Below are 18,692 nucleotides of genomic sequence, written 5' to 3'. Positions count from 1 at the left end.
TCTTATGGGCTTGAAGAGTGCACACTTAGTAATGGGATGAAACAATATCGCCAAGAAATCTCAAGGGAATTTTAGTCTGAATTACCAATTAGCATTAGAAGACTATACGAACTAGTATAAACTAAATTGTGTGCTTATGTGACGTAGTTATAGAATATGTTAATGATCACGTAAGTTCTCTCTGTACACTAAGAGATCGTGAGACTGCCTACTGGGTACATTTTCGCTGACAAAGATGAATATGTGGAGTTATAACGATGGCGGCTTAGGGGCGGAGGGGAAGTCTGAGCGGCTATTGGCTTTAGTTAGAATATGATATCCAGTTTTCCTCATGAAGTTGAAAAAGGGGGTATTGTGTTACGCGAGAAGATTTAGGGGTTAAAAACCTGTCTTGTTCGCATTTACGCAACGAGATATGGTAAAATGAGTTTAAGTAAATTTTAACTTAGCTTACTTTTCAAAGTATGTGCGATAGATAGTTGAGTCGAGTGGATATACACGTATTTTGTTCATCTTTCGTTAGGTGACTGACGATGAAAATCGAAGGAGTGTCACCAAGATGCAAAATACCATACTGCCCTGAGATGAAGCAAAAATCAATTTAACCTGGCGCTTTCAACGACCGCGCAAGCCTTATTTATGACTTTTGCGACTTCTTGGGTCCACATGTTGGCACCTTCAATATCGTTATCTTCAATGCATTCGGTAACGCCGGGAAACACTACCCCATCGTATCCCGCCCATAGTCCAGGCGCAAAAATCTAGAAATACATGTTAATGACCAACAGGGTAGCTAGATTACCGCAAATATATTACGTACCATATGTTTATACCAGGGCCGCCCTGGTAAGCCACTATTTTCGAGCAGAAAAGACCTTTCGAGCTTAATGTAGGCTTTGTTCGCTTCAATTGCTTTCGGCGATATCTGGCGGGATGTGTCCAATTCCACCCGATGCACGCTTGAGTCAAGTGTCTTCATCGTTACTTCGAATCGGGAAATAGAAACCTCTAAAGGCTGAAGATCTAGACCAGGTACACCCTTGCCACGAAGCGACTGAACGTGCCGCTTCAAGGCCTCTGTGTAGTCGGAAGCTCTGAATGGGAGCACAGGAATTCCGGCTAGTTTAACAGTGAGGAGGCCCCAAAGCCTAGCCATGGCTTGGTGCTTCTTGAAACCTGGGTCCCCAAACTTGTCGACCCAGTAGTAACTATCATAGTTTGAGTGGTATGGGTAGACGGATGTTCCCTTTTGATTGAAAAGGAGGTCTATGGAGGAGATACCGAGGTGGTGAAAGAAGACAGTGTAATCGCTCCCAGTACCCATCACAGTCAAATTAGGTTTCTCGAGAGAATCCACGGCTTCTCGTTGGAGATCCAGCCAATCTTCACATACTGTCTTGCCTTCATTAACTGGCGAGGGTATTACGTTCGTTGCGTCGCGGAGTATGTGAGTCAGCAAGGGGCTCCCGTAGGCCCCAAGAATGTTGCCACCATTAGTTGATTCGTCAACGTTGATATCTGCCGCTATTAGACGTACACTACGCGGATAGGCGGAGTAATAGGAACTTACAAGCGACACAGTTCTCTGTCAGCCATTTGGCATTGTCCTCGCCATATTCAGTAGAACCTATGAGCCCGTACTCCTCATTATCCCAAGAAGCTAGAACACTTCACCCTGTTAATTTGTAACGAAGATCACCCGATCGATTGAAACTCACATTTTTCTGTACGGTTTCCAACCTTTGCCTATTAAGTCGCCAAGCCCTCTCGCTACTTCATTCATCGCTGCACTCCCGCTTACTGGGTCAATTGCGCCACAACACCAGGAGTCATGATGGTTTCCCAATACGATGGATTCATCAGTTAAGCCCTCAATAGTTCCGATCACATTATATATTGGAGAGTAGCGATAATCCCCTTCACTCCGTAGTGTAACCTTTGCTTTGCTCGGGCCAGTATCATAATCGATGTCGTCCAAAGCTCCCTTCCAATCGCTTTCTACGCCACCAATTTCATCAGGACTCAATCCTTGATCATTAAGCGCCTTGAGGAATGGAATCGCATCACTAAACGAAATCGGCAGGGAAGGAATAGAAGGGACTGCGTGCTTTGGATCTCTTCGTTCTGTGTCGTCACCTGGCAGGCTTGGATAACCTGGTGTAGTGGGGTCGCCGACACAGACGGAAAAGAAATCAACGCTGCCACGCTGAATGCTTTTTGGGTGTCTTGCAGGACCGTGCGGAAACGCCTCGTACCCGTTCTTTACGGTGTACTTCCCGTCCTCTTGGGGGTCATTGTATATAATAACTCCGATTGCACCAAATTTCTCTGCCGCTCGGACCTTTAATCCCCTGAAGACTTTGCTGTACTTGCAGATCACGACCTTGCCCTTGACGGATATGCCTCTTGACTCGAGCAGCTGAAAATCCGATAGCATGCCAAAATTCGCATAGACCAACTCGGCATGTACCGTACCATTCGCGCCGAATCCAAAGAAGGATGGTAATCCGTTTTCTGGGGATGATGTTGGATCTTCTGGAACTTCATCCTCCTTCAGACTTGCGCTGAAAGCGACCGAGTCGGCGTTTTCTTCGTGGAGGCTCAGCGCTGAGTGTTTGGGGAAATTCTGCAGCACATCGTAGCGGACAAGTTCAGTGGAAATGCCGTAAGAACGCCACAGGTCTCGGATACGTTCCGCGTGTTGTAGATCCCCAGCTAAATGAGGTTTCGCACTGTATGATTTGGAACAGGACCGGAGTTTCTCAATCTCCGGGATTTCGACGATGAGCCTTTCGGCGTCTTCCTGGCTCAAAATGCGCATCTTTTTTTCTCAACAACAAACGAATAACCATCAGTTCATCATAGATTTCGCCAGTGTCAAAAGAATACAAATCTTATCTTGAAAAATACAGGTGTATTACATTTTCATTTGGATATTTCATTAGGAGTTCCTATTGTTAATCACTTGGGGATAAGTGAGTGTCTGTTCCTAGCGCAGCCGACGATACCACGCCATTGGTGACACTACCTAGGTACATATATGGTAGTAGAGGATCTGGTGCCTTGGACCGTGTGCTTTTGGGGTATTTTCAGGGAAGTCCCCTCTATTTAGACCCCTATTAGCGCTACTGATGTCTCGCTGATGATTCCTTTTCATAGCGATCGGAAATAGCCGACCACCCCTACAAACCCTTCCACATTCACCCGCAGATATCCACGATAACCCTCATGAACATTCGAATACAATCCAAATAATCGGGAATATCAACGGCCTCATCAGGACGCGTATTATACTTGCCACCCGGCCCACATACGATCCCTTCCATACCAAGAGACTTGTAGAGATGGCCAGCGTCAGATCCATAAAAGCAAGTCGGGGCCAGAACCCCAGTGGGCTGTTCTTCATTTCTTATCTGGAAATAAGCGTCGTTCAGGGACTTGACTAGCTTCGAGTCTGGCGACACTTCGAAAGCTGGCATAGTGGGTTCGAATCGCTGCTTCAACTCGTATGTCATGCCGGGGAAGTCTTCTATACACTTCTCAATGACCGCTCGGAGATCATTCATAACGTCTTCTTGGGTTTGGCCAGGTGCGTAGCGCGCACTGCCAGCAAGCTTACAGACATCAGCAACCTGGGCGGGTCGCCATTCTGCAAGTTCCTTCCCCAGCGCGCCGTGAACGATGCCGACCTGGCATCGATTGCACTTTTCGTGATCTTTACTTTTAGCACCTCGGAATGTTAGATCATTCAATTCGGGGATCAACCGACAGGCTGCCATTATAGCATCCTGGGCTTCCTCGCGCGCGGACATATGTCGAGTGATACCTTTCAGAGTGATTTCAAACGTCAATGCTTCGGCATGCATCGTCACGGCTCTGATGTCGGATGGCTCGCAATTGATAAAGTAATCGGCCTTAATCTTCCCCTGCTCAATTAAAGCAACAGTTCCGACGCCTCCTTGAAGTTCTCCAACAACATATGTCAGAATCACATCCGCGCGAGGGGTCCAGCCAGCTGCTTTGAGAGTCTTGACGGCACAGTAGTATGCGGCGCAACCAGACTTCATGTTGCTGACTCCGATGCCGTAGATGAATTTATCATCGATCTTTCCTTCCCAGGGGTCTATCGTCCATCCCTCGGAGACTGGATTTGTGTCCAAATGGCCGTTGAAGAGAAGTGATTTTGGCGTTCTCGATATCTGCTGAGATGTTCCTTTTCCCCTCCACACACCCAACGCATTTTGTCGTTTGCCATTGTCAAACGGAATCAGTTCGGATTCAAGGCCGATTTTCTTCATCTCCTCCGCCATATACCCCGTCGCTTCCAATTCTCCATCTGTTTGCGAGTAACTCTTGATTTGAACAAGCTTCGACAGGAATGCAAGGCATTCATCTTGGTCGATTTCTGGGATTTGCATCTTGATTGATTTCTTGATGATCGGATAGCTGGTAGATGAGAATCAGTTACTCTCTTCACGAATCGTCGTCTTAACTCCTAATTGAAGTCTTACTGCACATTAGTACCTAGCAATTAGTGCTTCGGCTATCGCCAATTCCCGCCGGTGTTCATCGGCAGAAGCTACCGAAAGTCTTTCCCGAAAAGGAAATTTGCGTCGGGAAGATAATTCAGTAAATGGCAATTGAGGAGATATCCGATCTCCACAGAACTACACGAATTGGTATTGCTGGGGTCGTATCCTTGACCTTGTCCCCTCTCTACACCAAATGATAAGACTCAAACCATTCGATAGCATTGGTATTGAACATGGGCAACCTGAAGTCTTGGAGATAAGCCATGCTAGTTCATGTTTAGGGGTCTTTTGGAGAGATATGGCTATCACATATTCGGCATGGCACAAGCTGCCGATGATACCTGATTCTGTATTTCAGTGAACGCGAACCCCCTGCATTCTTCTTGGGGTCTTGTCAATTCACAAATCAACACATCCAAGGTCAAGCAATTCTGTGCGCTGCGCATCGAAAATCATGGGCGAGACCGATAGAATTGAGGCAACTTCCGTATCTCGCGATGACGGGACAGATGTGGAGACAGCGACAAAAGGGGAGGTTGCCGATGAAGGTTATGAGCTCTTCGATGAAGCTAGCCCTCAAGCTGTCTCTCAAGAAGCTAAAGATGCTGTCCGGAGAAAGATCGATCTTCACCTTCTCCCCTTGATGTGCGCCCTCTACGGGCTAAACTATGTTGACAAGGTCGCTCTTGGTTGGGCTGTCCTTTTCAACTTCCGACAAGATCTTGGATTGGTTGGAACCGAGTACTCGTGGGCGAGTTCTATGTTCTACTTCGGCTACTTGATTGCCCAGTATCCTGCGAACTACATTCTTCAACGATACAAGACCGCGAGAATTCTAAGTTTATCTGTCATCACCTGGGGGGTATTGATGCTTGCGTAAGTCACGTGTACCTGCCTTTTCGAAGAGCAAACTGACCCAGACATAGCCACCTTGGACTACGAAACTTCGCTGGCTTGATGGTCATCCGTTTCCTTCTTGGTGTCGCTGAAAGTGTTGTTACACCCGGATTTGTCCTTTACACATCCATGTTCTACACGCGACGAGAACAAGTCATGAGAACTATGCTCTGGGGCGCGATGCAGGGAGCCTTTTCCATCGTCTCTAGTCTGTTGTCGTACGGTCTAGGTCACATCACGAACACAGCACTAAAGCCATGGATGTACATCTTCTTAGTTCTCGGCCTCCTCAGTCTTATCGTGGGCTTTGCTTGGTTGTTCTTCATGCCTGAAACCCCGAACAAGGCCAGGTTTCTCTCGCATGAAGAGCAGATCATCGCCGTCCAGAGGGTTGCTGAGAACATGATGGGAATTAAGGGATACCAGTGGAAGAACTACCAGATGTGGCACACAATCAAGGACGTGAAAACCTGGCTGGTACTCGCATTCGTCCTCCTCACCCAACTACCCAATGGCGGATTGACGAGCTTCGGCTCTTTGGTTATATCAGGGTTTGGGTTCGATTCATTTAGGACGCTGTTGATCGGTCTTCCATCATCTGTCGTTAGTGCCGGAAGCATGGTTGTTTGGGGTTTCCTATCTATCAAATATGGCAACCTGCGAACTTGGGGCATGATAGTCCCGCTGCTCCCGGCCATTGCTGGTATTGCCGCAGTCTATGGCACGATTGGTACCGATGCCAATAAATACGGTCGGGTTGTCGCTTACTGGCTTATAAACTCCTACGCCGTCACGGTTCGTTTCCACCTTCATAGATATCATTCATTGAGGTGTCGTTAATACTGACTTAATCATTTAGTGGCCATTCTGCCTTACGATTGTCGGACAGAATATCGCCGGGCATACCAAACGGGCGTTTACGAATACGCTTCTCTTTATCGTATTCGCCGCTGGAAACATCGCTGGGCCGTTCTTCTTCCGCGAACAAGATGCGCCGAAGTATGTGTTGGCCATCACGACCATTCTCGTGTTCTTCTGCGCTGCACTCCTCTGCGCCATCGCTCTTCGTTACTATATGCTTATGCAGAACAAATTACGAGATCGTCAATTCGGGGCGCTCGCGACGACCGAGGAGAAGCTAGAAGGCATGAGATTGGGCATGCATGACAAGACGGATCTTGAGAACTCGGACTTCAGATACGTTCTATAGATAGCCTGCGCCTCACACTAATTAAGCAATTTTACGAGTTACAACCAACACTTTTTGGTTCAAGCGAATCAACGCAGGCCTCAGTGAAGTGAGGGAGAAGTGTTGTGTAACTTGCAAAACAAAGGGACATAACCGTCCGCGCCCTGCCATCAATTCTCTATTACTAATTGTTCTCCCTCCATTTAAATGACCTTTTACTTCCTGCTCCGTCTATTTTCCACTTAGATTCGCTTAGTTCCAAGTCCCGCTGTGTCTTGAGTCCGCTATGCATTCTTTCGACGCACTACATACGTCTACGGCGTATGCCATTTGCCTCGCGATTCTCTGGGTAAGTAACTTGTAATTCAAACTATATCCTATGTATGGATTGACAAATTTGCTGCAGCTTCTCTTGACTATTGTCCTCCGCTCGTTTTTCCATCCCCTGCGCAGCTATCCAGGGCCAATTTTCGGGAGGATCACAGATGCCTATGGTGGTTATTTCGCTCTTGGGAAGCGTCTTCACCTTACAACATATGAGAATTTCCAGAAATATGGTGAGAATTCATACTATTATTCTCCTTTGAACTCTTGCTAATTAATCGTGCCTAATTATAGGACCTGTGGTTCGACAGGCGCCAAATCGCCTTGTATTCAATACAGTAGAAGCTTTATATGGTAAGTGGCCTCAGGTCAGAGTCCCTTATTCCAGTGGCCATAACGTCACTAATAACCAAAGACATCTACCTTAATTCAAGAGTAACGAAAGGACATTCGTATACGAAGTCCCAGCTCAGAGCGAGGTATCCTAGTATTATCAATGTCATTGATAAGGATCAACATCGTAGAAAGCGCAAGCTTATAGGGCAACCCCTCACAGAGCGCTCAATGCGAAGTTTCGAACCCACAATGGAATCGGAGATTGATGTCTTCCTAAACCTACTTCTTGAATCAGCCCAACCCGGCCACGTTGTTGACATGACCGAGAGGTGTCAACGACTAGGCGTGGATATTGTCGGTTTACTAGCCTTTGGTTTCCCTCTTAATACGCAGACTGACGAGAAGTTCCGATTCATACTTAACCTCATGGACTCGATGGCTTGGCGGATTAGCACCTATATGCAACTTCCAGCCCTCGCACCCCTGGAGAAGGTTTTGGCTTGGCTTGGTGTAAGGCAGGTTCTTAGATTCGGAACCGCTGTGCAGACTATAATACAAACGCGCATGGCTCAAGAAAAGAATGCTCATCGCGATCTTTATTCCATGGTCGCCGATTATATCGGAAAAGGGCAGGAAGGTCTCTACAAGGATGAATTGTGGCCAGAGGCTATTCTCTTCATTACCGCAGGTATGCCAACCACCTTGCATGGTATTGAGTGAACGTTACTAAATGCGACATGTTCGTCTCAGGTGGTACTACAACCGCAACGACCATGAGCGCCCTCTTCTTCTACCTTTCACGCAATCCAAAGTGCTATGCCAAATTAGCCGCCGAGATACGGTCAACCTTCGAGTCATCCAACGACATCCGTTCAGGCCCTCAATTGAGCAGCTGCAAATACCTCCGAGCATGTATCGACGAGACACTCCGCATGTCGCCGCCTTCACTTACCACTCTCTGGAGGCAACAAGACACTAAAGACGACAGCGGAGAGCCGTTCGTCGTAGACGGCCATGTGATCCCGCACGGGACCCAAGTCGGAGTTAGTCTATACTCGATAATGCACAACGAAGAGTACTTCCCCGACTCCTTTACCTTCAAGCCCGAGCGTTGGCTCGATGACAGCAACGCGTCGGAGGTGGATGGGGAGGGGGAGAAGGAAGACCGTGCGACCATGCGCAAAGCCTTCACCCCGTTCCTTATTGGCGATCGCGCTTGCGCTGGTAAATCTATGGCTTATATGGAGGCGAGTCTAACGCTTGCACGGACTATATGGCTATTTGACTTCGAAGTGGCACCGGGGAAGTCTGGTGAGGTCGGCGGGGGCAAGGCGGGTCGTACCGATGGGAGAGGCCACCCGGGCGAGTATCAGTTGGAAGATATCTTCGTCGCTGGCCATCGAGGTCCGAATTTGGTGTTCCGCGCAAGGGGCGGCCTCCATAAAGCGCTCTAAATAGTGTTGTACTACCGTGCTACTAGGGACGCAGCTGGGTCGTACCACGCACCCGAAGCTAGGGGATCGCCCCCATACAAATGAATTTGTTCAATAGGTAGGTAACACCTCAGCTGCACCAGTACCGACAGATTCTATACGGTTTCATATCATCTACGTAGCAGTAGGATTATGCAGGGCTCTATAGTCGGAACCGCAGCAATGGGTGTGACAAAGTAGCGTGGTGGTGAGGTGTAACCTCTCAACAACACCGACATTGTTATATACCAAGGTATCTCCCTCTCAATCATTAAAGCAGATATCAAGTTTAGTAACTTATCTCTCTAACCCCAGACTATATATTGTTATGTTTGTGCGACCTTGATTTGATCGTTTGCAATGTCCGTGGATTCTAACGACGTAGACAACTGCTCTATTCCCGACGCCGACCCTCCCGATGGAATTACTCCTAATTTTATCAACCCGCCAACTATGGCTCCAACTCTCATTTCTATCGCAGTTGTCTTGAATGTGTGGGCTACTGTCTTCGTAGTCGCGAGACTATATGCCAACCGGTTCAAGCTGCATGCGTCTGACTGTACGTTATGCACTCTACCTATGACCGACAAAAGGGTGAATAATTGATAATCGAAAGACCTTACTGCGCTAGCACTTATCCTTAATATAACTTACGCAGGAATCGAAATATCAAGTAAGTTGTTTACAATTGAATAGGTAACTACCCGGGTAGGTAGTCTACTTGAGTTCCGACCTAGGTACTGACTCTCGTATCTAATAGTAAGTAAACACTTTCGGCATACGTGGGACATACCAGTTTGTTGGATTACCGTGAAATATATGATAGTAAGTGATCCATTCACGATCGCAGGAGCTACTATTAAAATATCGTACGCTAAAACATGGCGGACAGACCAAATTCGCTCTCTATATGGTCGGTGTACCTCGTTCCTTATTCTCGAAATGGGCAGTACTCCTACTCTACCGGCAGCTTTTCGGCGTGAATAAATTAATAAATGTTGCTGTCTGGATCGGAGTTATATTCACCCTTCTTATCTCTATCTTTGGTTTCGTCGTTGAAATCATCGTGAATGCACCGAAGCCAGGTCAGAGTTGGGAGGAGTGGATAACTACCCCCGAGGACGAGAAGACATATGAGCTATATGAAAACTTGACAGCCGTGGGGAATAATGTCAGAACTGCTTGTATCATGGCGGTGGATTTATACATAGTCATCCTACCGCTCCCTGCCATATCTAGGCTGCATCTACCCCTCAAGAAGAGGCTTCAGCTTTTTGCATTATTCGCTATTGCTTTCTCGTAAGTTATTCGCGCGGCGCCAACATTTGACAAATTTTCTAATTATGATTCGATAGTGCCGTTATAGCTAGCATTTTACCCCTTGTTTATAGCCTTGGGTATCTTCGTGATGACGATGGTACCTGGGTGTGGTGTTATGTGGAGATTTGCAAGTATGATGATACCCATAGGATCGATCATACGGAGTTTAAATAATCTGACATTAGTTGATTCTAGTACCGCCGAAATCAGTGTGGCTATCATTGCGGGATCTGCGCTGGCATTCGCCAAGTTTGTAAAGACCTACATCGCGGGATCTTCCACCGTGAGGATGCTTCGTTTAAAACTTCGAATAAAGCCACCCGATCATTCCCACACTTCACCTACACCGGTACCTCCACCGCTTCATGGAACAATCGGATCCCCGCCGCGAAAGCATCCACGCCACTACTTGGAACTCAACGATACGGTGCTCATGGAAACGCAAGCTAGTACCGACGTTAGAACTACTTACACAGCAGGCTGGGGAAGTCAGGAAGAAATTTTACGGACAATTGATGTCATCCAAGATTCACGGCCTGGAAGTTCCCTTCGTTCAACAGACAAATACGTATGAGAAGGAACCCGCGCCGTTACAACAACGTTAAACACTCATTCAGTTAAAGGGTTGAGGCTAGGAATAGATAGGTCTGGATTGTGTGAATAAACGTACCTACCACCTAGGAGGTATTCATTCCATTTAGGCTCTCAATTTGATGATTCTCTCGTTTGAATTACCTGTGCTACCCGTGTTCTCGGGTGACTCTTGACTGCCCTTAATTGGCACCCGGTCCCGAGTCGCGGACTAGGATTTCCTACCAGCGCTGGTTTCATTTGATATTGCGGAGTACTTAGCTGAATAATAGGTAGGTAGGTGTGCAGATATACTTAAGGGGCTATAGATACTTTTCAAAGCCACTTGTATTAGCTTAGGCGATGATCTCTACCGGCAGTTTAACGTAACGGAGTGCTGACGATGACGTATCGAAATCGAAAGTGTGATTCAGCCAGCCTCTCTCACGGCAATTCTCCCCGCTTGTGATGAGAACTTTGGCTGGCTGAATTATATAAGATATGCCGGTTTTGAATTGTAAGTGGCCTATTAGTTCAATTCATATCTCCTCTACTACCTCCAATTCACTATGGGATACATCTCCGGGCAACGGCCCCCAAAGCAACACCTTAAGTGCACCAGTGTACAACAGATTTTACAGTTTCATCAATCATACGCAACTGCACAAGCCTGCAAGGCTCTACTGTTTCGATCGTAGCATCGGGTACGATAAAGTTAGGGGGGGTGAGACGAAACCTCTCACCAAATCTGATACCATCAAATACTAAAGTATTTAACTCTCAATCATTTCGACTATATGTTCGATTTATTAATATATCTAGATTGTCCTGGATCATGTCGGCCTCACTTTGTTTGTTTAATCATATCAATATAAATATAATTGCTTACAATGGCTCCAGACTTTGGTAACATAGATCCCTGCACCATTCCATTGAGCGACCCTCCAAATGGAGTGATTCCTAACTTTGTCAACCCACCAACCCTAACCCCGGCCCTCATCTCAATATCAGTTATCTTTACTCTATGGGCGATCCTCTTCGTAGCCGCAAGACTGTACGTCAACTGGTTCAAGCTACACGCGGCCGATTGTAAGTTATTTTACAACACAAGGAATCGTAAATGATTAACCGTTAGAAGACCTCATGGCGCTGGCGACCATATTGAGCATCACCCAAGTAGGGCTTGCGGTCCCCTGTAAGCCACCCAAATACGTACCAACTCTGTTTCTGGGACTCTGCTGATGACCCCCTGGTAGTGAGCCGATACTATCGGCACTCGTGGGACATACCATTTTGTTGGTACGATGTGGAATATATGAAAGTGGGTATATCGTTCGCCAGCGTAAATGCTACAAGCTAAAATGATGCTGATAGCTCTTCTTTATCGGGGACGTTTTCTCAGCAGTTGTTTTCTTTTCGTCAAAGTGTGCCATACTCATTATGTATCGCCAAATATTTCAGGTGAACAAGCCGACAAACATTGCCATCTGGGCTGGCATGGTGTTCACCTTTGCTATCTGTATACCCGGCGTGGTTATCGATGGCCTCTACAGCGCACCGAAACCTCGCCAGAGTTGGGAAGAATTTTTATGGGAACCACCACCTGAGAATGAGAGTGCACTGGCAATGTTGATGATTTGGCCCATTCTTGTGGGTGCTCTAGCCGTCATTCTAAACCTGTTTATATTCATATTACCACTACCCATTTTATCCAAGTTACACTTGCCCTCGAGAAAGAAGTACCAGCTTTTCGCCCTATTCGCTACTGCCTTCTCGTAGGTCATATACATTGCCCTGTCTATTAGTGGGATTGCTGATCGAAAACGTGTAGCGGTGTTATAGCCAGCGTTCTATCCCTCGTTTTTCGTGTTATGTATGTTTCTACATATGACGATTCCTCTTGGTTGTCTACCGAAGTGGAAATCTGCACGTACGCCAATACCCCTGAAATTATCAAAGTAAGGTCAACTGACTTTGATTTATTCTAGTGTCATCGAGACAAATGTAGCTATTATTGCAGGCTCTACGCCAGCGTTTGCCAAATTTGCGAAAATGTATCTCTCCGAGTCTCCTCCCATACAATTACTCCGATCAAAACTGCGTGGAAGCACCAGTGACCGTTCTCATGCCTCATCCACCATAGCACCATCCCCACTAAATGCGACCTTCGGATCGCCGCCTCGAAAACACTTACGTCACTACTTCCAAGTTACAGATACGACGCTCATGGAAACGCGCGCGGTCGGTTCCAGTGGCGGCAATGCTGGCATGGCAGATATGTTAGATCAAGCCGAAAACGGTATTTTCCGGACGGTGGATATTACTCAAGAATCGCGGCCGGAAAGCTGCTCTTATTTAATGGACAGATAGCTTTGAGAGGGAAACGATGTTATTATGTGATTTACGCCATCTTCTCCAATCTCTCTTGGTTAGGTATACGATAATATCTACCTCTCGGCCAGGAATTATTAGGGACTCCGGGTTATACAATGTCTTTGATGCTTTTTTACCTCGAGAGGCTCACAAGAAAACGTGATTGTGTACCTACTTCAATACCTACCTAGGTAGGTTGTGGCCGACCTAGATTTACTTCCGATTGGACGTATGACACTCCGTGTGTATGTGTTACGACCCCCGTCTTTCTTTTAGATTAGCGACTATAGGCCGCACAGATGTAATTTACTCTCTAAAAGACAAGTTACATTGGATAACAACCACCCGGGGTTGAGTACTTATGTAGCGAGCCGTGAAAGGACGGGGTGGCACAATGCCAGCCAGATGCTACCTAAATGCTGATACTTGTACAACAAAAGTGATAGACGCGCAAAGGCTGCGATCAACTCTGCCGTCTTGACGCATCTTAATACTTGGATACAAGCTGGCGAGGCTCTGCCGACGGCGCTGCTTCGTATCATTATGACGGTATTGCCGTCGTGAAACCCTCTCTCCATACCAAATACAAGAAGTCCCCCCCACGGTTCCGGTTGATATCAGGCGAATGATTGGCGCTATAGCCCCGGGCTCGAAGGCGCTTTAAGTCCTCCTCATTCATACAGCCATCCTTAGAGGCTTTTCGGTACAACGCCACTTCTCTGATCTTGAGGTCGACGTGTTTGTCCCTTTTCAGAAAAAGGTAGCGGTAATCGCCACCCGCACCTGCTCCAAGGTCATCGGAATAGGGGATGGCGCTGCTTGATATATGCACTCCTAGATAGGTGCATGCTTCTCCCGGGTTCTGTGTGTATTGGGGAACAAGCCAGACATACATGGGTATAAGGTTGGTTCCTTATTAAAAACCAACAGTGCGGAACTATGTGGAATACTTACTTTCCTCCAAAATTATAGTTGATATCGGAGATACCGGTGTTGAGCTCGTGAACGATGTTTGTTGATGGAACGTTTTTGTCCGAATACAGAACCTGATATTTTTAACCAGAGTTTAACAAAACAATAATGCAAGGAATGTGTTTGTATACCTCGAATCCACTAATAAACGACGGCATGGTAGTACAAATATGTGTTATGTCAGTTGTGGTTACTGCCTACCTAGGTACATAAGAAATGAGCCCGAGGAAAGGTGGGAAGCGTTTATGAGGCAAAATAATGAAAACCGCTCCGAACACGCGTGTAACGTACTAGTTAGTAAGACGTAGGAACCTGGAGGTAGGTACATCAAACGATTGAGATATTGAGCCCCTTAACGTACCTTAATGCCAATAATTTCTCGCCGCCTAAACCGACCATAACTTCACCGAACCTCACGGTGGGGTTGCATTTATATATCCTGTGTCACAGGAGCCCTACTACCCCAGCGTATCTCTCATCATCCTAATCCTCATCCCCTCTCTCAAGCTCGAAAAAAAATTTCAATCGATTTTCCGCGATCCCTATCTTGGAGAGCAATCTTACATGTGGGTGGTTGCATTCACACCCGCTTCGTGTGTCATCGAGCCTACCGATATGTCTATCTTCAGATTACCCTGGTATAAGCCTCATATGGTGGGGTCATACTTCGATTTACCGACTTGAAAACTCACATCAAGAACCAACTTCCAGGGTATTTTGCGGTGACTCCAAGCATTATTGTCTTGGCAAGGCTCTACCATCGTCACTCCATTTCCGGGAATGTATTCTCGCAGTCGGCTCCCTTCCCTTGGCGACGCCGTGCGACCACACCAAAAACGCCTATTTCCGACCCAGACCCTATACCCGATGTCCGTATCCTTGATACGAGCTCGACGCCAGCGCGGGTAGCTACAGAAATCCGACTCTAGGATCCTTGTGAGACATCGGCAAGACCCCACGTTGAAGTCCGTACGTCTGTGCGTTGACCCATCCATCTGCCATTCCAAGGAAAACAACCAAAAGCATACATGTACCTTCTGCTTTTTAGACTGCTACTTAATATGCCCCCATCTATTGTTGTGATCTCCTTTAGCCATTAGTAGCAGTACGTATGCCAGGAACTCTGACAATGCAGACAGACTGGTGGATGTTGGTTGAGCATGGCGATCTAAGCGCACGTACCGTGCGAATAGAAGCGGTATACACTATAGGAATGACATCAAAGGAGCAGGGATGCCTACCTAAACCAAGGTAATGATGCGAAACAGGCCTGACAGCGCGGTACGGGTCTCTACTTTGGTAAATACAGTGTTTTTGACGATTTTTACGCGTTCCGCGAAATGCTTCAAGTTGGTAAGCCCTCACTTACCTAAGATACAAATTAATGCGAAACCATGTTACCTCCCCTTTTCTATGTGATAGATCATATTGCAATTCGTTCATTACTAAAAAAGAAGATTTCGAGAAGATGAGATTGTAATGATACGCGACCGTCGAATTCATTTAGTCATAACGACAAGGTCACTTCTTCTGGAGCTTGAGAACTGATGAATGCAGTGTAAGGTTTCGGGGGCCTTGACATCATCGCGACTCCAGGAGACTACACGCATACTGCTAATTCTAATACAGAGCTACTAAATGCCCTTAAAGCTATTCCAGAGAATATCGAGGAACCACTACGGAGCGACAATCTCGAAAGGGCGATACAAGGATGGGTTTCGAGTGTCCCGGGGATGCCACACGCTGGCCATTGGATATATCTGCTTGAGGACTCCCCTAAACCGGACCTCTCCACCACCGGCTCGCCGCGGAATATTTCGGATACCATTCGTTTCTCCTGCTTGCAGAGACTTGAGCTTCGCTACCCATTCAATGTCTTCATGGCCCAAGTAGAGAAGCGCGAAATAAACCTAGAGCATGACCCCGCCCGCGACTGTAGTGAGGTTGAAAGCGAAGAGGAAGACAGTCATATATATACGAAGACTGGTGGTACTGATATAATCTGGGAATTGCGAGTGCAACTTGAGGCCAATAACGGTCTAGAAACACAGTCTAGATTTCGACCCTAGTTGCATTCTTCAAGGCGATGTCTCCAAAGACTGCCACCCCGATGAGATAGGCGATCCTCCAGATGGCGATAATTGGATGCCAATCGACCCCGAGGTTTGTCTTAAGTCCCGATTTTAAATTCTGCTAGCTGATTAGAAAGACGTATTCTGTCTGTCGATATTATAGGTCATTAGTCAGTACTTACCTGGTATCCCTCAAGAACGATTCGTACCACAGTTACTAACTAACGTCTCCCACCCTAAGGCTTTGTTTGTGGTCCCTCAATCTGCGGCCATCACGGTTTTCTCAAGCATTTTGATGGGTTACGATTCGGAGCCGATTACAGACCTTATTGAACACTACATCTCACAATGTGACAAGGCTCACCGTGAAACTACTTGTAACGTGATGATTAGTCTATGCAGAGAGTACTTCTTTCGGCAAGACTCGGCGACGAGTAGAAAGATAATCATTTCCGAATGTGACATCATCATGCTTCTCGAAGTAGCGATTGACCTTAAGAATCACCGCTTATTTTCGCTAGTTTGCGATAATATCAGAGTAAACCTTTCACATCGGTTCTTCTCAAGGATGGCGATTTGTCTGCGGGGGTCGGGATTTTCGATGGCTATGCTGGCTCGAGCGTTTGTACACCCATGTTTGCGAGTCGAGTCCCATTATTAACAATTACAGTTTTGAGCGTTCCGTATTATCCCAGAAAACGCTTTCAGACCAATATACGTATATCTCGAATTTCAATGTTGCTGGCGACGAAGTATGGAAACAACTATGGAGACTGGTATTCGACGTGATGGAAAGGATGGTCGACACCTGTTACAACACTGCACTATATGAACAGGATGGAGAAACTCTCGTGCTCATGGCCTGCGATCGCTAGGATGGTTCTTGGGTTTTGAAGAGGTGAGTTTTCAGCTTGACTTGGGAGGTCTCATTGAAGCCTGACATGAAGTAGGTTAGCTCATTTAGTTCGTCGTAAGCGCGAGAACGTTGCTTTCGTGTTGGGGTTTAGTTGGCAACTCTATACCTGCGCTGCCCAGTTTGAGCGGATGTACTCTTCGGATTTATCTGGTCTCCTTAAAGAGACTGTTAGGTCTCTGGTTACGCGCCTCGATATTACCCATGTTATCAGCGAGCAGGGCTTCTCCGGTTGGCGTTCGCGGCAGAAACTGGAAGATAATTCACAGCCTCTCTCGCCAGTCAAAAGCCAGACTCTTCTCAGCTTGGATATGGACGATTGTTTACGCGATCTTGCAAGGAAGATAATCGAGCAAAGCGACAAAATCGACCCATCAGAGTTTCCAGAGCTTTGGGTTCTTTTTGTTGGCGGCATCCTAGATGTCCTCAAGAACCGACCAATCTCATCCGAAGACCCTGTGATTTCCTCGCTAGTCCAGACTATTATTAAGCTGTACTGGACCCGATATGTTACTGTCGAAGAGCCCGGCCCCGAGGTACAGCGTCACGAAATCTTGCTCCCTTGTAAATGTAATTTTTGCAAGGCTCTAAATATTCGTCTTGCCTCTCGTACTATGAATGAATGGAAGTTTATGTCCCGCGAGCGAAAGCAGAAAAATCACGTTGATGATGTACTCCGGGGGCTTAGCCGGCAAAACCAATGTTCCTATACGTGTTTCCAGGTCAAGGGATGCTGCACATGGTCAATTACTGTTACGCCTACAGAATATGAGAAAGCCAAAGCCGAATGGGAAAGGCGTGTGACACACGCTGGGCATCAATTCGCGGCGTTCGACCAAGTTAAACTACGAAAAGTACTAGGACAGGAGGATTACCATTCTATGACTAGTGGAGAGATGCTTCTTTCTAGAGATAAGAAGAGTACTCCCAAGACGATTGAATCGCCGAGAGATGCGCAGGCCCAATCAAATAATACGGTAGTCATGCCTCAGATTTCACCACCACCCGGCCCGGATCCAACCTCCCGCCACCATATCACAAACGGCCTTCCATCGACGGCAAATATCCCTAATGTGCCGGTTCATACTGGTGGAGCAACCTATACTACATATTACGGCACGCGGCCACCGCCGAACTGGCTTCTCGAGGTACGACAATCGTGGCATGCGAATGTGATTTGGCCTACCGGACACCACACCAGTCCACCTACCACGAGCTCGCTTCCAGCGCAAAACACGCCAGCTCAATTGATTGACGGGACAAATATTCACCAATCAGAACGAGCGCCATTGGCCTCTTTCTCTCAAAATTTGACACAAGGCTTGGGACCGGGACTAAAGCGCAAGCAAAGCGACGATTGTATAATTATTGATGAATGACCGGTGAAAAGATAAGAGAGGCGGATACCTATTATTTAGTAGAAGATTGGCGAGTTCCACAACTAAGTACGATTAGCTGAGTAAACAGTTCGGCGGCATTAATACATTTATGTATATTAGCAGCAATTATGATAGGGGGTATATAGCACTAGAATATATATACCGTTGTCATGTGGCCCATTGGCTCTACCTCTTTATAGGCGAGATCTTCCCTATCAGAGCGCTACCCCTGACAGAAAAAGGGGGGCTCCAGGGCATTCTAGGGCATGGGTGAAGCCAGGGTAAAGGGGCGTAGGGAATTGCCGATGCCCATAGCTTTAATGAACTCACTCCACTTTTAAGC

At 46.9% G+C, this 18,692-nt stretch overlaps 7 protein-coding genes across 7 annotated transcripts; 5 read left to right on the top strand and 2 right to left on the bottom strand.

The window, feature by feature from the left end:
• Positions 1–151: 151 nt before the first annotated feature.
• On the bottom strand, positions 152–2,977 carry F4822DRAFT_230799 (Zn-dependent exopeptidase). Its single transcript, XM_051454126.1, has 4 exons — positions 1,719–2,977; positions 1,571–1,668; positions 821–1,518; positions 152–761 (listed from the first exon to the last, which is right to left on the bottom strand). The coding sequence occupies exons 1-4, from the start codon at positions 2,819–2,821 to the stop codon at positions 597–599; spliced, it is 2,064 nt and encodes a 687-aa protein (XP_051316025.1). The 5' UTR covers positions 2,822–2,977; the 3' UTR covers positions 152–596.
• A 33-nt stretch (positions 2,978–3,010) lies between these two features.
• F4822DRAFT_230528 (Zn-dependent exopeptidase) lies at positions 3,011–4,604 on the bottom strand. Its single transcript, XM_051454124.1, has 2 exons — positions 4,512–4,604; positions 3,011–4,446 (listed from the first exon to the last, which is right to left on the bottom strand). The coding sequence occupies exon 2, from the start codon at positions 4,416–4,418 to the stop codon at positions 3,201–3,203; it is 1,218 nt and encodes a 405-aa protein (XP_051316024.1). The 5' UTR covers positions 4,419–4,446; positions 4,512–4,604; the 3' UTR covers positions 3,011–3,200.
• Positions 4,605–4,702: 98 nt separating this feature from the next.
• Positions 4,703–7,002, top strand: F4822DRAFT_230404 (MFS general substrate transporter). The gene is made up of 3 exons (XM_051454123.1): positions 4,703–5,408; positions 5,459–6,224; positions 6,289–7,002. The coding sequence occupies exons 1-3, from the start codon at positions 4,987–4,989 to the stop codon at positions 6,637–6,639; spliced, it is 1,539 nt and encodes a 512-aa protein (XP_051316023.1). The 5' UTR covers positions 4,703–4,986; the 3' UTR covers positions 6,640–7,002.
• Positions 6,773–8,815, top strand: F4822DRAFT_230391 (cytochrome P450). The gene is made up of 5 exons (XM_051454122.1): positions 6,773–6,967; positions 7,025–7,175; positions 7,237–7,296; positions 7,358–7,966; positions 8,029–8,815. The coding sequence occupies exons 1-5, from the start codon at positions 6,905–6,907 to the stop codon at positions 8,730–8,732; spliced, it is 1,587 nt and encodes a 528-aa protein (XP_051316022.1). The 5' UTR covers positions 6,773–6,904; the 3' UTR covers positions 8,733–8,815.
• A 295-nt stretch (positions 8,816–9,110) lies between these two features.
• Positions 9,111–10,644, top strand: F4822DRAFT_428586 (uncharacterized protein; the record flags this gene model as incomplete). The annotated part of the gene is made up of 6 exons (XM_051460938.1): positions 9,111–9,309; positions 9,367–9,423; positions 9,511–9,575; positions 9,643–10,049; positions 10,106–10,201; positions 10,266–10,644. The coding sequence occupies 6 exons, from the start codon at positions 9,111–9,113 to the stop codon at positions 10,642–10,644; spliced, it is 1,203 nt and encodes a 400-aa protein (XP_051316021.1).
• A 5,582-nt stretch (positions 10,645–16,226) lies between these two features.
• Positions 16,227–17,017, top strand: F4822DRAFT_230232 (uncharacterized protein). Its single transcript, XM_051454119.1, has 2 exons — positions 16,227–16,678; positions 16,728–17,017. Exons 1-2 carry the CDS (start codon positions 16,353–16,355, stop codon positions 16,930–16,932), a joined length of 531 nt encoding a protein of 176 aa, XP_051316020.1. The 5' UTR covers positions 16,227–16,352; the 3' UTR covers positions 16,933–17,017.
• F4822DRAFT_230241 (uncharacterized protein) lies at positions 16,885–18,692 on the top strand. The gene is made up of 2 exons (XM_051454120.1): positions 16,885–16,955; positions 17,008–18,692. The coding sequence occupies exon 2, from the start codon at positions 17,102–17,104 to the stop codon at positions 18,347–18,349; it is 1,248 nt and encodes a 415-aa protein (XP_051316019.1). The 5' UTR covers positions 16,885–16,955; positions 17,008–17,101; the 3' UTR covers positions 18,350–18,692.

This window comes from Hypoxylon trugodes (genome assembly GCF_022578975.1).
Source record: "Hypoxylon trugodes strain CBS 135444 unplaced genomic scaffold F4822scaffold_4, whole genome shotgun sequence".
NCBI lineage: Eukaryota > Fungi > Ascomycota > Sordariomycetes > Xylariales > Hypoxylaceae > Hypoxylon > Hypoxylon trugodes.
The sequence above is the reverse complement of the archived record's forward strand: the minus strand, read 5'-3'. Positions and strand labels throughout refer to the sequence as shown.